Raw genomic sequence first — 17491 nt, 5'->3', positions numbered from 1 at the left:
TAAAAAATAACAAGATCATTAATATACACAATAAAGTAAATATTTTAAGAGTCCCCTGTCCTCAGTTCTATAGACTGTTTTAAAAAGGTTAACAAAAGGGAGAAAATGAGGTAAAACGTAGCACACATTAGGGGATGATAAATATAATGTTTATTCATTTACTTTCGTGTGAACCTATTTTTGTGGATTAAAACAAAATCCCGTTACCACAGCTTTTAATTTTAATATAGCCTGACCGGTTTCGATCCTTTAATGGACCTTCTTCAGAGGCTTAATGGTTAGAATATCTTCATGGGACATTTATAGGAGAAACTACTTAGTGGATTCCCTCTTAAGCCATTCTTTCATGATAATATTTTCGTAATTTGGATGTGTGGTAAAGAATCGCTCAATAGATTCATTGAATACATGAATTTTCAGCAGACATATCAGAAGAACAAGTTGTATTCTTAGACTATTGTGAAATTCTGTAAAACACTAGGCACAGTAGAGGTTGAACTAAACAAGAACCCATGGATACCCTTTCGTACCTCCACTACGATTCGGAACATCTAATACCATGCAAGACAACTGGACCTTATGGACAGTTCCTTATGATGAAAAGAAACTGCACAAATATCGCAGATTTCCGTAAACACTCTGCAATATTGTTAAAATATAACAAATTCCGAGGGACTCTTCTTAGTAGTAGCATTGAGAAGGCAGCAGTAAAAGGCTGAAAAGCATTACTTAATCCTGTCAAAAAAGACTCAACCAGATATATACGACCGAAGAGGTCGAACCCTGAATAGTTGGGCAAGTAATTGTATGGACACAACATACAAGCTTGATTCAGCTTTGAATTTGGATTGTGATTAAATAGTTTACACAGCATAGGTTTCTGACACAGAATGAATGTGGTCTAATGGACTTAATTTTTTTTTACCTATTATTGTCCAATATCCAAAATCTAAATATATGGCCATTCACAGAATCTCAAGAATTCAATTTTTTATGAAATCAACAAAGTTTATTTTTGGACCCTTTTGACCTTAATGTGGACCAATTTGATAACAGGGCCCAATAAATGTTTGACACATAATAGGTTTCGGACACAGAACAACTGTAGTCAAATAACTTAGAATTTGGTAATATGCTCAATTTTTTGCTTTTGTCTAATACACTTTGATGTTGTCAATTGCCACCCCCACCCCCTTTCCCAAATATAAAAAAAAAATAACCCCATTTTTTTTATTTTGTACAATACACTATGCCATTGCATATTTACCCTAACCAGAAAAAAAATGTACCCCCCTCTCCCCCAATTTCTTTTTACCCCCCCTCCACCTCCAAATTTTTTTTCACCTCCCCCACCCTTTTTAAAAAAAAATCTTTCCTTATAAGTTATGCTTATAATTTCAATTCAAATTTCCATTGGAGATGCAACCATTATTACCCATTTAAATACAGCTTTTAATTTAAAAGTCTTATAAATAGAAAAATAATACATCAGCATAACTTTAATAGTAACTTCTTAAAGTAAATTAACAGCTAACCACCTCAAGAAAATACAAAATTTCTTTATACATAAAAAGTGTAAGGGTATTCCAACATATTATATTTGGATTACTTTTGGATTACATCCCTTACACTGCTTTAAAATTGTCTTAATTGTCCATTAACCAAGAAAACCTTGTTCCCCCCCTTTTTTTTTGCCCCTAAACCTTAACTTTTTGAGCCATAACCCCACCCCCCCCCTTTTCAAAGTCATTCCTAACCACCCCTTTGTGGTATGGAAACGTGTGGTATAATTTCAGAGAGATCAATACACTTAAACACAAGTTATTGTCTGAAAACTAGAAATATGCCTTTTTGGGCCTCTTTTTGGCCAATAATTCCTAAACTGTTAGGACCATAACTCCCAAAATCAATCCAACCTTCCTTTAGTGGTTATAAACCTTGTGTTACAATTCTATTGATTTCTATTTACTTATACTAAAGTTATTATCCAGAAACCATCCGTCTTTTTCAATTTTTGCGATCGTATAAAAATATGACAAGAATTCCACTGGTGTTGAGCTATACAACAGTCAGTCCAAATCTAAGACAGATTATTGACACTACTTGACCGCTGTTGCATACTAAAGAAACAACCAAACAGATTTTTGGTGAACAACCTCTCTTTGCCTACAGAAGAATTAAAAACCTCAAATATATTCTAGTTAGAGCAGCATTCCATGATCCACCAATTTCGCCGGGCACCTCAGACATTAGTACATTAAACGAGCTGACCAAATACAGCAGCGATGAATGTAGCCATTGTCCTTGGATTAATTTCCAAAGGTCCTTCACCAGTACATTCACAGAATGCAAATATAGAAACAAGAGTGCACAAGCTGAAATGTCTTGCCTTCTTTACTAATCATTAATATTATGTAAAAAGTCCTAAATATAAAGCTTTACTACAACTATCACATTAACTTAACATGATCCAAGAAAATGAGGTCAAGGTCATTTAAACCAAACAAGAAATACAGGTACACCTTACAATCATTCAATACACTAAATATAGTTGACCTATTGCTTATAGTTTCTAAGAAACAGACTTAACCCAGAAAAACTAAACATTGACCAACAAACCATGAAAATTGGGTCAAGGTCAGATGAACCATGCAAGGCAGATATGTACAATTTTTCCATACTATGAACAAATAAAGTTGACCTATGGCTTATAGTTTAAGAAAAACAAACCAAACACAAACACTTAAAAATGAGCAGTGAAAATGAGGTCAAGGTCAAATAAAACCTGTGAGACTGACATGTAGATCATAAAATGTTTCCATACACTAAATATAGTTGACCTTTTGCATACAGTATTTTATAAAAAGACCAAAACTCAAAAATTTTACTTTGACCACTAAACCATGAAAATGAGGTCAAGGTCAGATGACACCTGCCAGCTAGACATGTACACCTAACAATCATTCCATACACCAAATATAATAGACCTATTGCATACAGTATAAGACAAACAGACTAAAACACAAAAACTTAACTTAAACCACTAAACCATGAAAAAGAGGTCAAAGTCAGATGACACCTGCCAGTTGGACATGTACACCTTACATTCCTTTCATACAGAGAATATACTAGACCTATTGCTTATAGTATTTGAGATGGAGTTGACTTCCAAAACTTAACCTTGCTCTCTGATCCATGAAATGAGGTTGAGTTCCATTGAAAACTGACTGACAGGCATGAGGACCTTACAAGGTACGCACATACCACATATAGTTATCTTGTTACTCATAAAAAGAGAGAAATTAACATATCAACAAATCTTTTTTTTCTTTCAAGAAGTCACATAACCATGAAAATGAGGTCAAGCACAATAGACATGTGATAGACAGAAACTTAATAACATGAGGCATCTATATACAAATAATGAAGTATCCAGGTCTTCCACCTTCTAAAACATAAAGCTTTTTAAGAAGTAAGCTAAGGCCCCCCATCATAGTAGCCGCTGGCACCACAGGATCACTATCCCTATGTTCAGCTTTCTTGAACAAAGGTCGCAGGCTCGACAAAACTATATTGGTGACTGCAAAACATCAAATATCATTTACATGATTAGATGCAAGTCTTGTAAACAACAATTTATTGGTAAAAGCATATGTCCTTTTACACCTCGACTTGGCGAACTTCTTGGATGTGTCAAAAATAAGTCAATGGAACCCACTGGTAAACATTACAACCAGACAGGGCACAACATTCACCACATGTCATTTGAAATCATTGAAGTCCTCTGGAACAATCTAAATGACCCCACGACAGATGTCCAAAGGAGTAAAAGAGAGGATTTTTGGATCCTCCAAATCAGAGTGTTAAAATCCATTGGATTCAACAGTTTCGAGACTTCCAAATTTCAGTACACCACTCACTCTATTCTCTACAATCCTCAAGATAATTGCCACTTCTTTGAACATGGCTAAGAATTAGTGGTTTCCTATGAATATTAATGAGCCCACAGTTATTCAATCAATCAATAGTCAATCTTTTATAAGAATTTATTGTTTTTAATTGACAATAAATTGTGCACTTTTACAATTGCATTTGACAGCTGGTATTTAATTGTTATTATAAGGTCATTGCCTAGTTCTGGTGAGTTAAATAAAAACACTAATTGCACATTTTATTAAAGAAAATATCACAGATTTAATCAATAACATAGAAACATATAAATCAAGCAAGTTTTTACATAATATTAAAACTACATCAATAATCATATAATTTTATGTGTAATTTACACAATAAATGCCCTGGTATTTGTCTGAAGTTGACGTCCTATCTTCAGTTTTTATATTCAGTAATTTGTGTTAGTGTATTTATTTGTAAGAATATGCTTACTACATTTTTTGTTATTCTTCAGCAATTTCTCAACTCATTTGTGTCATTTATTATGAAAACTTTCAGATATGCACTAAAACTGATTTTAAAAGTTTAATTTAATACCATGATTTGTTTAAGGTTTATTAAAGCAATGTCACTCGTACCATTTTATCCATTTGAATATGATAAATTAAAATAACACTTAATATTACTATTTTCATAATTAAAACTATCTGGTTTTTTTGTAAATAAAATATTGCAAGTTAACAACCATTCATTGTCTGTTCATCTATGTCTTCTATTTTATAAATCGCTTAATTCTAAATCATTTCAGAGGAATAATGAAAAATCTAAGTCATTTCTATTGAAAAGTTGGAAAAATTGATTTTAAAAATGTAACAGTTATATATGTTTGTCAAATAAAAGTTAAGTTTTTTTTTTAAATTGAAATATTATTGATTGTTCAATGCAAAAGATGAATGGTCAGCTGTTTAGTGAGTCTACATATAGTCTGAATATAACATATTCTTCTTAACATTCTATTTAACTATATGAATCATGGTCATGAAAAAAGAATACATTTAAAAGTCTTATCAGAAATCTTAACATAATGAACACTCTCACTGGAATATTAAAGTTAATCTGTAACTCATTTGATTCAAAATTACGGCAGTGAAATTTTAAAGAACTCACAAATTTATACAACTGCTCACAAATTGGTATAGCTATGATACTGTATATGTTGTACTTGTATTGATATGAGAAACCTTTTAAATAATTTGCATAAAAGATAAACTAGGAGTTGCCCAATACCATTAGATACTAAAAGTATTCTAAATGCTTCAATGAAATATTGCCAGTTTAGGACTTGTGGATACAAAGTGTGGATTAAAAACAAGTAAATGAAAAATACAGTAATCCCTATACCCCAAGTTTCTGTAAGAGAGGATACCTTAGTCTGAATAACTTATTTGATTCTCGAGGATGAACTTACGTGAAATTTTAAAAGTCAAGAATTTAAAATTGATACTAAAAGTCGAAAAGAACATTAGTTAAGAAACAAAATAAGCTCATAATATAAATAGGTTATGGAGCTCCTTTTAAATGAGTTATTGAAGTCTTATTTGAAAAGAAAAAAGGGTGTTATGGGCCAATATGGGGCAAAATATTTTACCCTGTATCATAGGGAAAAAACAAGGAGTCGGAAAATCTAACACAAATTCCAAAACCTAAGTACATTCTTAAGTAAATATCATCAATGTCTGGAAAAATGAATGAAAGATACAATGATCACTATAGCCCTTCCTTCTGTAAGTATATTACATAAAAAAATCAAAAATAAATATAAAGAGTACTTCCTTTGGCCATTCTGGCATTTGATTCAATCTATGAAAGTTATAAAGCTCATCTTTTGTTATAGTAATGAAAAAAAGTTTGCACTTGTCCTAAATGCTACACAGTTTTGATGATTAATTCCATGCTTTCAGCGCATTTACGCAATCCCAAAACATAGTCGTCAAAATCTAAGCACATTGTCCAATGATATGCTATGTTAGATAACACTACTAGATATTCCATGAAGGCGAACTGACTGTACACTGAAATAGATAACATATAATTATACATACTGATCCTGTTGATTATGGTTGTCGTTTGTTGATGTGGTTCATAAGTGTTTCTTGTTTCTAATCTTGTTTTTTTTTATACATAAGACCCTTGGTTTTCCTGTTTAAATTGTTTTACACTAGTCATTGTGGGGCTCTTTAAAGCTTGTAGTTCTGTGTGAGCCAAGACTATGTGTACTTTGACCTATAATAGTTTACTTTTTATACATTGTGCACTCATACCACATCTTTTTAATTTTATGAACACTACCTAGTAACTGAAGTAGCTATACATTTATCTCCATTCTTTTGCAGATATTCAAAATCAATAGTATTAAAAATTTATATAATTACTTTTAACATTTTATACATATTTTTGTGATATATAAGATAACATAACATTTTGTGTACCATCTTATCATGTTTGATATACCAGGAAGTAGAATAAGAAATGTAAAGAACCATTTATGTAAATAAATAAACAATTGTGTCAGAAGCTCATAATATGCTGGTCTTAAAAAAACTGAAATTGTTGTAAAAATAAGTAAGAATAAAATAGAAATCATTCAGTTAGAAGTCATTAAAATAACTCTGTGAAAAAACTTGCAAAAAGGATATCCCTGGGTGAATAAATATTGCCTTCAATATGATTAACATGTTTAAAGTCCAATCACATCGACCAGAAAATTTACAAAATTGAAATGGAGCCTGTTACATTCACCAATCCGCCAACAATGTATAGTTTGTAGTTATTTGATCCGATTAGAAAGAAAATGTTCAAAAGATTAAACAAATCAAAAGTAACATTACTGTGCGTGCAGGTGTGTGTTTGTGTGTGTGCACAAACATGTGAGTTTCAAGCCAGGAATTAAGAAAGCGATAGGCTGTGACATTTTTGCTCTTCACTTGGTCAACACATTGCAATATCTTTTAGTATATGAAGAACACTAATTTATTAATGTTACTTTACCTGCACAAAATGCAAATATGTAACAAGGGTTAATAAAGAAGGAATTTATATATATACAAAAAGAAGATTTAAGAAACACCACTAAATCCGAACTAAAACCTGCAACAATTTGGATTAATTTTTTTAAAATTAGTATCACTATGGCTCAAGAATGGTATTCTCATATTGCAGTTGTATAAATCTTCAAGCTGTAACCTTAATATAATCAATGTGAAACTAGGTCACACTAGATTTAAGCTTGGGTAGCTGTAACCTAATTTGTGAGAACATTACAAGGTCCTCTAACTTTAAAGTCAAGTATTTAAGCATGACAAAGACATGATTTTATCATATCAAATGGGCCTTAAGTGGATTTGAGATTTAGCCTTGACCTTCAATACATGACCTTTTATGCATATCTTGTATAACAGATGTGTTTTAAATCTTTTACTAAGATCTAGACAAACAAAAATAGATATGAACCTGACTTCATTAAAGTACATGTAAAGACTTGATTTACCTTGACCTATATCAAATAAATTTCTCATTGTCAAGACAAACCTTGGGTCCAAAGCCAACAATTGGGTAAAAAAAATTAGTGAAGGAATACCAAACATAAACATCATAACTGCATAGATAGTATTAGATACACATTTGTAGATACACTTGGGACAGCATTGCAACACAGGTATCAGCTGTTACCCTGACTTTCAAAAAGTTAACTTGACCCAAACACAATTTTGCGGAATAAGACTAGATTAAAACAAACAGTACACAAGTATTTAACCAATACAAAACTCCATCAAAAACCTCCAGTGATTTCAGGTGCTTTAGAAGGGTAAGCAGATCCTTCTACTCATGTGGCACCTGTCATGTTGCTCACTTAAGTTCAAACCAAGTGATTAGTCTAATTTGCTAGGTCATTTTTAGAGGAAAAGGAGGTCAGGATTGTGGTAACAAAGTTTGTAACATTTCCATCATCATCTGTGAAACGATCAACCAATTTGTAATGGCATCAGTGAAATTTTCCAAGTGATGATTTCAACTTCACCACTTGGAACTCTTGATATAAATGACACCATTTAAAACCTGCCAAATAACATCCATATAACCTGACTTGTACTGTGGATTCATTTTTATTGGTTGGATAATTTTTTTCGCGGTTCATGGGTACTGGTTAACCATGAATTCAAACGTACAATGAATTCTAAATTTTCTTTAGGCTTTGTATGCAGAGATTTGCAAAACCAGGAAAAATGGTACCCACGAAAATAAATGAATTCACAATATATGGCAACTGATAATCCATAAACAAAAGATGCAATAGATTTTGTTAAATAAAAAGCATTTTTAAAAGATTTATACTTAGAAGAAACATTCTTGAGCCTCTTTTTTTCTTAGGTGCATGATTTACCTATCGATATCGCTTTGAAATTTTATCTCCAACCAACTGTGACGGAGCAATGGTATTGACTGTTCCTTCAAAGTCAATAATGGTTGTGCCATGGAATGCAATATTGGTAAATACAACTAGGTATTCACAAGCGGAAAACAAGGAATAAACTGCAAGAAAATATATCATAGTGCATAATTTGGGATTGTTGTGCTCAATATACTGATTGGGAACCAATATGTAAATTCCAAGGCCTTTCCTATTCCTTAAGGGCATGAAAATATTAGTATGTTTTAAACTACTTTAGATTTTCAGATATCTGTGATCTAAATTAAGAACATTAGAAAATCTCCTAAATATATTTAAAAATACAGAAATAGAAATAGAACTAACCTTATTTATATTTAGTATATAAAAATGACATAGGAAACTTGAAATTCTACATTTATTGTAGCAAATAATCATTTGAACAAACCAATATAATAGAGATAAAAAAATATTTAAAAGACAGCTATTATTACAAAAAAAAAATACTCAGTAGGGCAGAAAACTCCTTTATTGTCATAACAAGGAAGATAAACAACAGACACCATATGTTACATTATAACTTACATATAATTGAAAAATATGTAAGCTCTATCCAAGCAAGCATTGTCTTGCAACCATATGCTGTTTTACATGTAATGCTAATATGAAACTATTTTAGATGTATTTCTTTAATTAATTAATCTTTTATGTTTGTGTATTAAACCATTACATATATATATACTTATATTGCCTGTGTTAAATTCCTTATAAAAATAGTAATATTATGCATAAAATGTGTATATCTAGTATGTGCAAGTAAAAAGAAACTCTTTATAATTATTTTTTTTTATCTCTGCAAAGGTGTATAAACTTTTGCATTTTAACCAGCAACTGGCATGGCTAGTGCATTAGCGGATGGTGGGAAGCAGGTGTTTAAAAGGATAAAAAATGTACATGTAAGACAAAAATTAAGGGTAGGCAATGCATGTAATAAAATGTTTCTGAGGAAAGGAGTTTTGAAAAGCTTATGTTTATACATTATAACAATTGATAACAAAATTTACAATACAAAGTAAACTATATCAAACAGATTCTACTGTAATCTATTCTAAGATTTATTCTACTTTCACAGAATAGTGAGAAACTATTTCTTTACTCTTTTCCCATTCTAAATAGGTTTTTTTCCATCTGAAGATTATGATTTCAATTCTTAAAAATCTGATTAAAATTTAGATCTTGTGACCATGCAAGCTTTTCTTTCAATGATACTTAGCACTCTATTATACTTTCTGTTCTAGATGACTATCAGGATCTTCTGGTTTTGTCTGATTAATACACACCCTCAAAAAGTTGAAGGCTGAAATTTCATTTGATGGAATAATTACCAGAGCAGAAAAATAAAATTGAGTTTTGTCAGATCCTTGAAATTAAAGCTAGAACACAGATCTGTATTTTAATCTGAATGAATTCTTTAGGTGGTACATAACACTACAGGGAGATAACTCTGTAAAAATCAGCTGAATGTTTTAATTACATTCTATTGTTAAAGAAATATTAAGCTTCTCAATGATCAAGTTGTGTTTGTCAATCTGTTATATATCCAAAGAAATTTGATTAAGTGTGTGGCTCAAGTTTTTTAAATCTTATTTTGTCAAAAGGTCAAAGTAAATATTTTGTCAAAATTTTATGAAAATTAAAGGAGCCAAATTATTTTTTGTCGAAGTGTTTGGTACAACCTTTATACAAGAAAAAGTCTGTTATATTTAAATCATAGAAATCAAATAATGGTCAGAAATCCATACAATATATCTATCATGTCTATAAATACAATATATAAATTTACCTCATACAATGACAGATATGATTACTTTATTAACCAACTAAGTACATTATTGCCAAAAATGACTGGTTATTAAAAATAACATATTTTCTGTAATGGCCCTGTTTTTTTCTGTAATGGCCCTGTTTTTCTGTAATGGCCCTGTTTTTCTGTAATGGCCCTGTATTAATGCCAAGCTTGTCTGTATTAAGCCCAGTTAGGGTTTTTAATAGATTTAATAAAATTAAGCTGTAAAGAGTATAATACCTTTTTGTATTTTATTTAATTTAATAACCAGCAACAAACATTAAAGAACCATATAAAGGGATCACTGTTCATCCTGTTTTCAACACATAACTTCTTTCAACTTAATATCTTGGATATTTGGTATATTTAAAGCTCGATCATGGTGAAGTACAAATTTTTTTTTCAAACTAAACTGTCATTAAAAGAGTAAGAGAGTACATCAAGTTGGCAGCAACACATACACTTTTTTTCAGTTGGTTAATAAATGTATTAAGAAATGGGTGTTTTTATAATGGCACTGTTATATGTCCTTGGTCAGTAATAATGGCCTCAGGCGTTGCCTCGGGCCATTACAGACTTCCTCGACCATTATTACAGACCTTGGACATATAACAGGGCAATTAATTTATAAAAATACCCACTCATTAATACTATAATAAAGATCACTTACCGCCAGCTTCACAGTAACTATTATGTCGGAGGTAAAGGTAAATTGCTATGAAGAAACAACTGATGTTGAACAGGAATAATGCAATTTTGTAATGAAAGGATTTCTTTTCCTACAAATAAACATGCAACAATACATAATAGAACATTCTAAGAAAAGTTTTCATCACTTCAAAAAATATATGTATTGGTAATTAGCATATTCATATATTTGTGAATTAATTTGCTAAAATAACTTATTTTTTTTACATAACTTGTATCAACACAAAATAGCACATGGTTATAATGAAAAAAGACATTTGTTTACAAAAGGAATTGCAATACCTTTATTATAGATTATTTTTTTCTATAAAAGTCTCAATACATGTAAATCAAAACTATAATACGTGTACATACAGTTTATCTCCTATTAAAAAAAGTTATTTCTCTTTCATTTAAATATGATGGTTATAGGTAAAAAATACATAAAAATACAACAGAAGTATAACTTTGGCAATATCAAGAAACAACCTGAAAAGAAAAGCATGGATAAACTTGTGTTATCTTGGTATTTATAGGTTGCTATTCGGTCTGAGCCAAGGATCCATTGAAGGCCTTACTTGACCTACATTACAAATTGTGACTTGGACAGAGTTTTTTCACATAGGCATTCATACCACATCTTCTTATATTTACTGGTGTTCGACTTTAGCATGTTTTGACTTTCCTCCTTCAAAATTCAGATTCTTTTTTATGTATATAAATTAATACTGTCAGTCAGCATGACTGTTGAAATGTGTAGGAGAACAGATGTACTTACTTTTGGAGTCATCTGTTTACCATTACTGGTACGTCCCCATTTAAATACTATACAGCTACATAACATATAACATTCTGAAGTTACCATGAAAGTTATAAAAGAATTCTCATGAATACCTACAATTAAAAAATATAATTGTTAGAACATGACAGTTGGAAATCTAGTTCTTCAGACATTTGTTCCATAAAATGTGGGTGAGAGAACAATTTCTTTTATATTTTATTCTTCAAAATTTGTTATTTTTCTGTATGAGTACTCGAGAAAAGAAGCTAGCAATGCATTTTTTTTTTTTTATCAAATTGCCTTTATTTTTAATAGTACTGTCTTTCATGTCTTTAGTCTTAAGACTCAGGAGTATAATTAGTTTGATAGTTTACTTTTTGTGTGGTTACTAAGTACAGTCTTGAACATAATTTGGCAGTAAATATAAAAAATTTAAGTATTCATAGAAAACCACTTACTAAAATTTTCTATAGAAGATATATTGGTCAACACAACTAAAGCTAAAATTTCTATACTGTTCAAAATAGCGCATAATCCTGCTAAAAATTTGTATATATTGTTCCTGATTCCCACATTGAATTGTGTGTTAAATGTGTAGTATCCTGCTGTTATAAAGAAACGTGGACTACAGTGAAGTGCAATACATATTCTCCACACATATCTTTGAGGTGTGTAGCCACCTATAGCTGAACTTATTGAAGGGAGATAATTCTTGACCTGAAAACAAAAATATAAATTTATCTTAATGTACAAATGAATAATAAATCATCACAAAAATAATAACAATGTAAAAGATAGCAGAAAACAAATTATGATTGACATTATTGAGTTTAGTACTACAGTTTTCCAAACATTAATGGCTAGCATAAATACTTTTTCATAAAACATCTAATAAAATAACATCAATAATTTAACATGAAAATAGATGGAACAATTCACAAATCACTGAAGAATAATTTAACATGGAAATAGATGGAACAATTCACAAATCACTGAAGAATAATTCATGACTGTAACCCTAAAGATCTACTTTAATGCTACATGCAATCATGATGTGAGGATCCTTAAGTGCTCCTACTTATAAAATATCAATTATCATAAATACTTACTCTGAAATCAACCTCACCAGAAAATCGAATACTTAGCACTTAATGGTGTTGGCACTATTATTTCAGAAATTTATGTGATGATTTATTATTGCATATGTATCAGAACAGGTTTAATGAAGTGGTACAAGATAAATTTAGATTTTTGTGGCATTATTAAAACGCAGCATTTTCTGAAATTGCAATAATTTATCAAATATTTATGTCCATTCTTCAAAAATGGCAACAATAAATGCACACAAAAATTTCTGAATTTACCCTCAGGTATATCATGTATATAAATAAATAAAGTAGCATTCATTGCATAGGAAACAAAAACTATTGGCACAAGCAAGATTAAATAACAGTTGTTGATAAGTTAAAGCATGCATCTAATAAAAGAAAATATTTATATTAGGTAAAACCATTGATGAAAGTAAAACATATCATGCAGTTAGATTTCTTTACTAATAATAACAAAACTATTATACTGTCTGTCACAACTTTCATTTTAAGAAAATAATGTATAAAATTCTTTTTAAAACTTGAGGATTTTAACTAGAATCTATTGATTACATTTATACAGGAGAGAGACACGAGATATATATTAAGAAAGCTGGATATAGTTTTTAGCCGACTGACTATATATACATGTATATACATATGATGGAAACTAGAGGTTTGGAAATCATTTAAAACATAGAAATTACTGATGAGACACATTACGCTCCTATATTTTTACCATGGATAATTCATAATTCCTATGACTATTAACACATGTTAGATTTATAGACAACAATCATCTATATCATTGATAACTACATTCCTTTTAACAGTACATGCTAAAATATATTAAAAAAAAATTTAAATTCAGGACTTCAAAAAACAACCTTTCTTAATTACATATCAAATAACACCCCATGTAATTGTTAGTATCATGTGAAGCTTCCATGGTAAAATTATACTAAATACCAAAAAGCTGTTTAATTGTAGCAACATCTTGAACATGCACAATATAAAACAACAATTACCATGAATTTATTTAATTACACAAATACTGAATATCATACAAAAATATCAAAAACTAAGCCTAAAAGATTTTTTTTAATTAATAAAAACCATAACAACAGGATCTGGGTTTTTTATTTTAATTTTGAACTTTCAAAAGAGTTTTTTTTTAACAAATGATTTCAGAAAATGTCATGGTAATTGTTCTTGTTTTGGTTTCAATGTTACCTTGCTGCGAAACTAAATAAAATAAAAGTGAAAAATATGCTATGATGTAGAAATTGACAAGTTTTTATTATATATATACACATTGCATCTATAGTAATATAAGCATATATGTGCATGTTATCATTGAAAAGTAACGAGAGCAAACTTATGAACTGTTAATAATAACAATTTTAAGATTGATTAAATTAAGTGATTGAAACTAAAAATTTCATTAGTAAGTCTTTGTTGTTTGAGACACTCCCCTCTCCCCCCAAAATCAGTTAACTGTTTGTAACAGATCTCACAGTGTGAACCCACATCTATGTTGTGCACATAAAATTGGAACTAAGATTAAACCTGTTATCTCACATCAAAATTATGTAAAATGGAACGTTTTTTTTATTCATATAATCAAATGAAAACAATGGCTTGGCACTTTAATCTTTCTTTGGCAGGGTTGGTCAACTAAGGCATCATGTACCCTCCCCTTTTCTCAATTTTATTACTGGTAATCAAAAACATTTATGTCTGTCATATATCAATTAAACAAAAAACAAAAACTATAAATTTATTTCCCTATTTTAGAATATTTTAGATACCCGATAAGCATCCTTCAAGCAGAAAGAGATGTCAACAACCTTATAAATAGACAATAATAGTGTATTGACTTGACATATCAACGATATAAGGATGAGGCTTAGAAACGGGGAAATGCAAGGCTGTGCCGAGCTATTTCCCTCTTTCGTGCCGAATCCTTATACATGTATCATTGATATGTCAAGTCAATGCACTATTATTGTCTTTATACTGCATTCTAAAAAAACATTTTCAATTGTTGTTTAATGTGTTAAGGTTATTTATTTGATTTAAATATTTGGGGAAATCACCTTTAAAAAGGCCTCATACCATGCTCACGGAGAAATTTTCAACACAATGAAATGTACACACTCGATGGTGAACAAAATCATTTGAATATGGACTAAAATATCAACCATAAGCATAACAAATTAATGATTTATAGGTTGCAAACAAACAATATTAATAAATGAAATATGTTTTTCCAATAATTGCAAAAGAAACAAGGTTGAGTCGTTCCACACATCGTTGTATGCATTGGAAACAAGAACAGGTTGAAGAGGTCGTATGAATAATTAAATGTTATTTCGGCAACTTTTATTTAAATATTCATGAGGAAAAGTGATATCGGGTCAGTGACTGTATATGACATAGAAATATCAAATTGAACGAGTGCAGTATAAATCTCAGTAATTAGGAACAACGCAGCATTTAAAATATTATATAAAACAAACAAACAAACAAGCAGTGACAAATCAGCCAATTTCTTAGTTCTCTTTGACTTTGAAAAAGAAAAATGCTAAAACAAGATACTTTTTATAAATGTAAAAATGTATTAAGGAAATACATTTTACACCCAGAGAGTAACACTTTCAGTTTTATATATTAAAATGAAAAACTGATATAAAACAGTCACACTGCTGACGGTTCCCTCTTAAGGATGCTGACACTATGGAATTTCAGTTAATATTTGTTTTTAATATCATCATATCATGTTACATGTACAATGTATACATGTATACAAACCTGTGAATATAAATTAGTTGCAAATGTCAAAATAAGTAGATTTATAGCATATATACCTAACATTAGTCAGTGAAAATAACATAACTGCATCAGAAATAAATACTGACATCCAATTAGTTTCAGATACTAACATGCTTAAGGATATAATCAAGCAAGCAAGTGATATCAATTTAATGATATATTTAATCTGAATTTCTCACCCTTTTTATACATCATGGAGCAAAAATTATGGCTCATACATACCGCTCATTACACTATATATAAGCTAGTTAGTGAAAAAGATCCAAATTATCTCCCTTTGATGTAAAAATTAAATTTTGTGGCATTAAAATTGACATATATTTTTTAAATCATCTGTGACCTATATTTTTTATTATTGTTTTCAAATAAGCTATACATAAACTAAATAATTGGAAAATTTAAGCGATTTCTGTAATTTATATATTTTTTTTATTTTGATATTACCTCTGCTTCTCCTATTAGTTCAACAGAAAAAAAGGACATTGACAAAAATGTATGCTTTTTTCGGAGGCAGATTGTGAGCTTAAATAAACGTTGACCCCATTTTATTTTTTTTCCATTTTTCTTTTAAGTGCATTAAAAATATTTGAGTCGATGCCACTGCTGGTGGAGGTTTATTTCCCCGAGGGTATCACAAGCCCAGTAGTCAGCACTTTTTGTGCTGACATGAATTGTCATTGATATTGTTATATTTATAAATTTACTGTTTATAAATTTTTGAATTTTTTGAAATACTAAGGCTTTTCTACCTCAGGCATAGATTACCTTAGCTGTATTTGGCAAAACTTTTAGGAATTTTTGTTCCCAATGCTCGTCAACTTCGTACTTTATTTGGATTCGAGCGTCACTGATGAGTCTTTTGTAGACGAAACGCATGTCTGGCATATATACTAAATTATATCCTGGTATCTATGATGAGTTTATTATATAAAAAATATAGCGAAATCCTATATCAAACAAAAAATTTGATTTAAAACCGTGAGCCCCCTTAAACTGTGTTTGGAGATACAAAACATTATATGTACAAATGTACATTTCAATACATTTAGTGGAGACAACTAAGTAGGAGAACAGAAATGAAAAATTCAGCAATTTTTTTCATTTCTAAAGGGGCTTTACGTACCCTAGAACAGTAGGCACTGAATGGTAAAAATTGCTTTAAAAATCAAACATTGCATTGTAAAAAGCATTGGTTGTAGTTGATTCAACTACCATTCAAAACAAAGAGAGATAACTCCAATTTTCAAAGAAGATTATGAAATACATTTAGAAATGAGGGTAAAAATTATTTTATAAGTGGAAGGCATATTAAACATTGCATTGTATAAGGCATTGATTGTAGTTGATTCAACAGCCTGGACATAAAAAAAATCTATTAGTTTATCCTGACCTTTTTTAACATAAAGTCCTGGTTTTTTTTGTCAAGTTGCTCACCATGCCTTTTGGTTTTACTAAAAAATCATGTTTTTTTTCAAATGTCATCACATTAAATTGTGATGTCTTTAAACTTTTGCCTATGTTTTCAAGTATTGGTGTGATTCCAAGTGTTTGCATACAATTGTAAATGAGAATCTCCCCAAACCATGCCAAAATCTAGCATTCATAAAATAATGGTACGAAATGGTTGTTATTGTTACTTTCTTTTTTGTGTTCATAGTGATACCCAGGGTTTTAAAATTTGTAAAATGTCTCAACTGACCCTGCAATGTGTAGAAGTTGAAGATTCAAAGTCGAAAATTATCGACCAAATAATGCAAAATGCTGCTCCAAAGAATGGAAGAAAAAGCATTATCTTTGCCAGTTTATTTATGGTGATTTGGAAAAGTAATCCATTTCCTTGGGAGCCCATTTTCGGATTTTGGTTATTCTGTTTATTCTTGGTGCTGATTACTCTTGAAAATTAACATATGATA

At 30.2% G+C, this 17491-nt stretch overlaps 1 protein-coding gene across 6 annotated transcripts; it reads right to left on the bottom strand.

Annotated features, from left to right (window-relative positions):
* Positions 1-4159: 4159 nt before the first annotated feature.
* On the bottom strand, positions 4160-17466 carry LOC139486777 (post-GPI attachment to proteins factor 2-like). 6 transcript variants are annotated; one of them, XM_071271735.1, is made up of 7 exons: positions 17278-17465; positions 13977-13988; positions 12114-12372; positions 11653-11768; positions 10858-10966; positions 8287-8484; positions 4160-5966 (listed from the first exon to the last, which is right to left on the bottom strand). In XM_071271735.1, the coding sequence occupies exons 1-6, from the start codon at positions 17425-17427 to the stop codon at positions 8336-8338; spliced, it is 795 nt and encodes a 264-aa protein (XP_071127836.1). In that variant the 5' UTR covers positions 17428-17465; the 3' UTR covers positions 4160-5966; positions 8287-8335. The 6 variants fall into 6 exon arrangements, with proteins under 6 accessions (XP_071127836.1, XP_071127837.1, XP_071127840.1 ...); XM_071271734.1 differs by having other exon boundaries at positions 5840-5966; positions 8336-8484; positions 17278-17464; XM_071271740.1 differs by lacking the exon at positions 17278-17465 and adding an exon at positions 16969-17082 and having other exon boundaries at positions 5840-5966; positions 8336-8484.
* Between the last annotated feature and the right edge of the window lie 25 nt (positions 17467-17491).

The sequence above is a fragment of the Mytilus edulis genome, chromosome 8, assembly GCF_963676685.1.
Source record: "Mytilus edulis chromosome 8, xbMytEdul2.2, whole genome shotgun sequence".
Lineage (NCBI taxonomy): Eukaryota > Metazoa > Mollusca > Bivalvia > Mytilida > Mytilidae > Mytilus > Mytilus edulis.
This window is presented reverse-complemented; position numbering and strand designations above follow the sequence as displayed.

Coding starts and splice junctions, on each gene's coding strand:
- LOC139486777 (XM_071271735.1), bottom strand. CDS start 17,427: ATGGGCTCCCAAGGAAATGGATTACTTTTCCAAATCACCATAAATAAA. Junction 10,967..11,652: donor GTAAACAGATGACTCCAAAA/GTAAGTACATCT, acceptor GTTTATTTGTAG/GAAAAGAAATCCTTTCATTA. Junction 8,485..10,857: donor TAGTTACTGTGAAGCTGGCG/GTAAGTGATCTT, acceptor ATTTTCTTGCAG/TTTATTCCTTGTTTTCCGCT.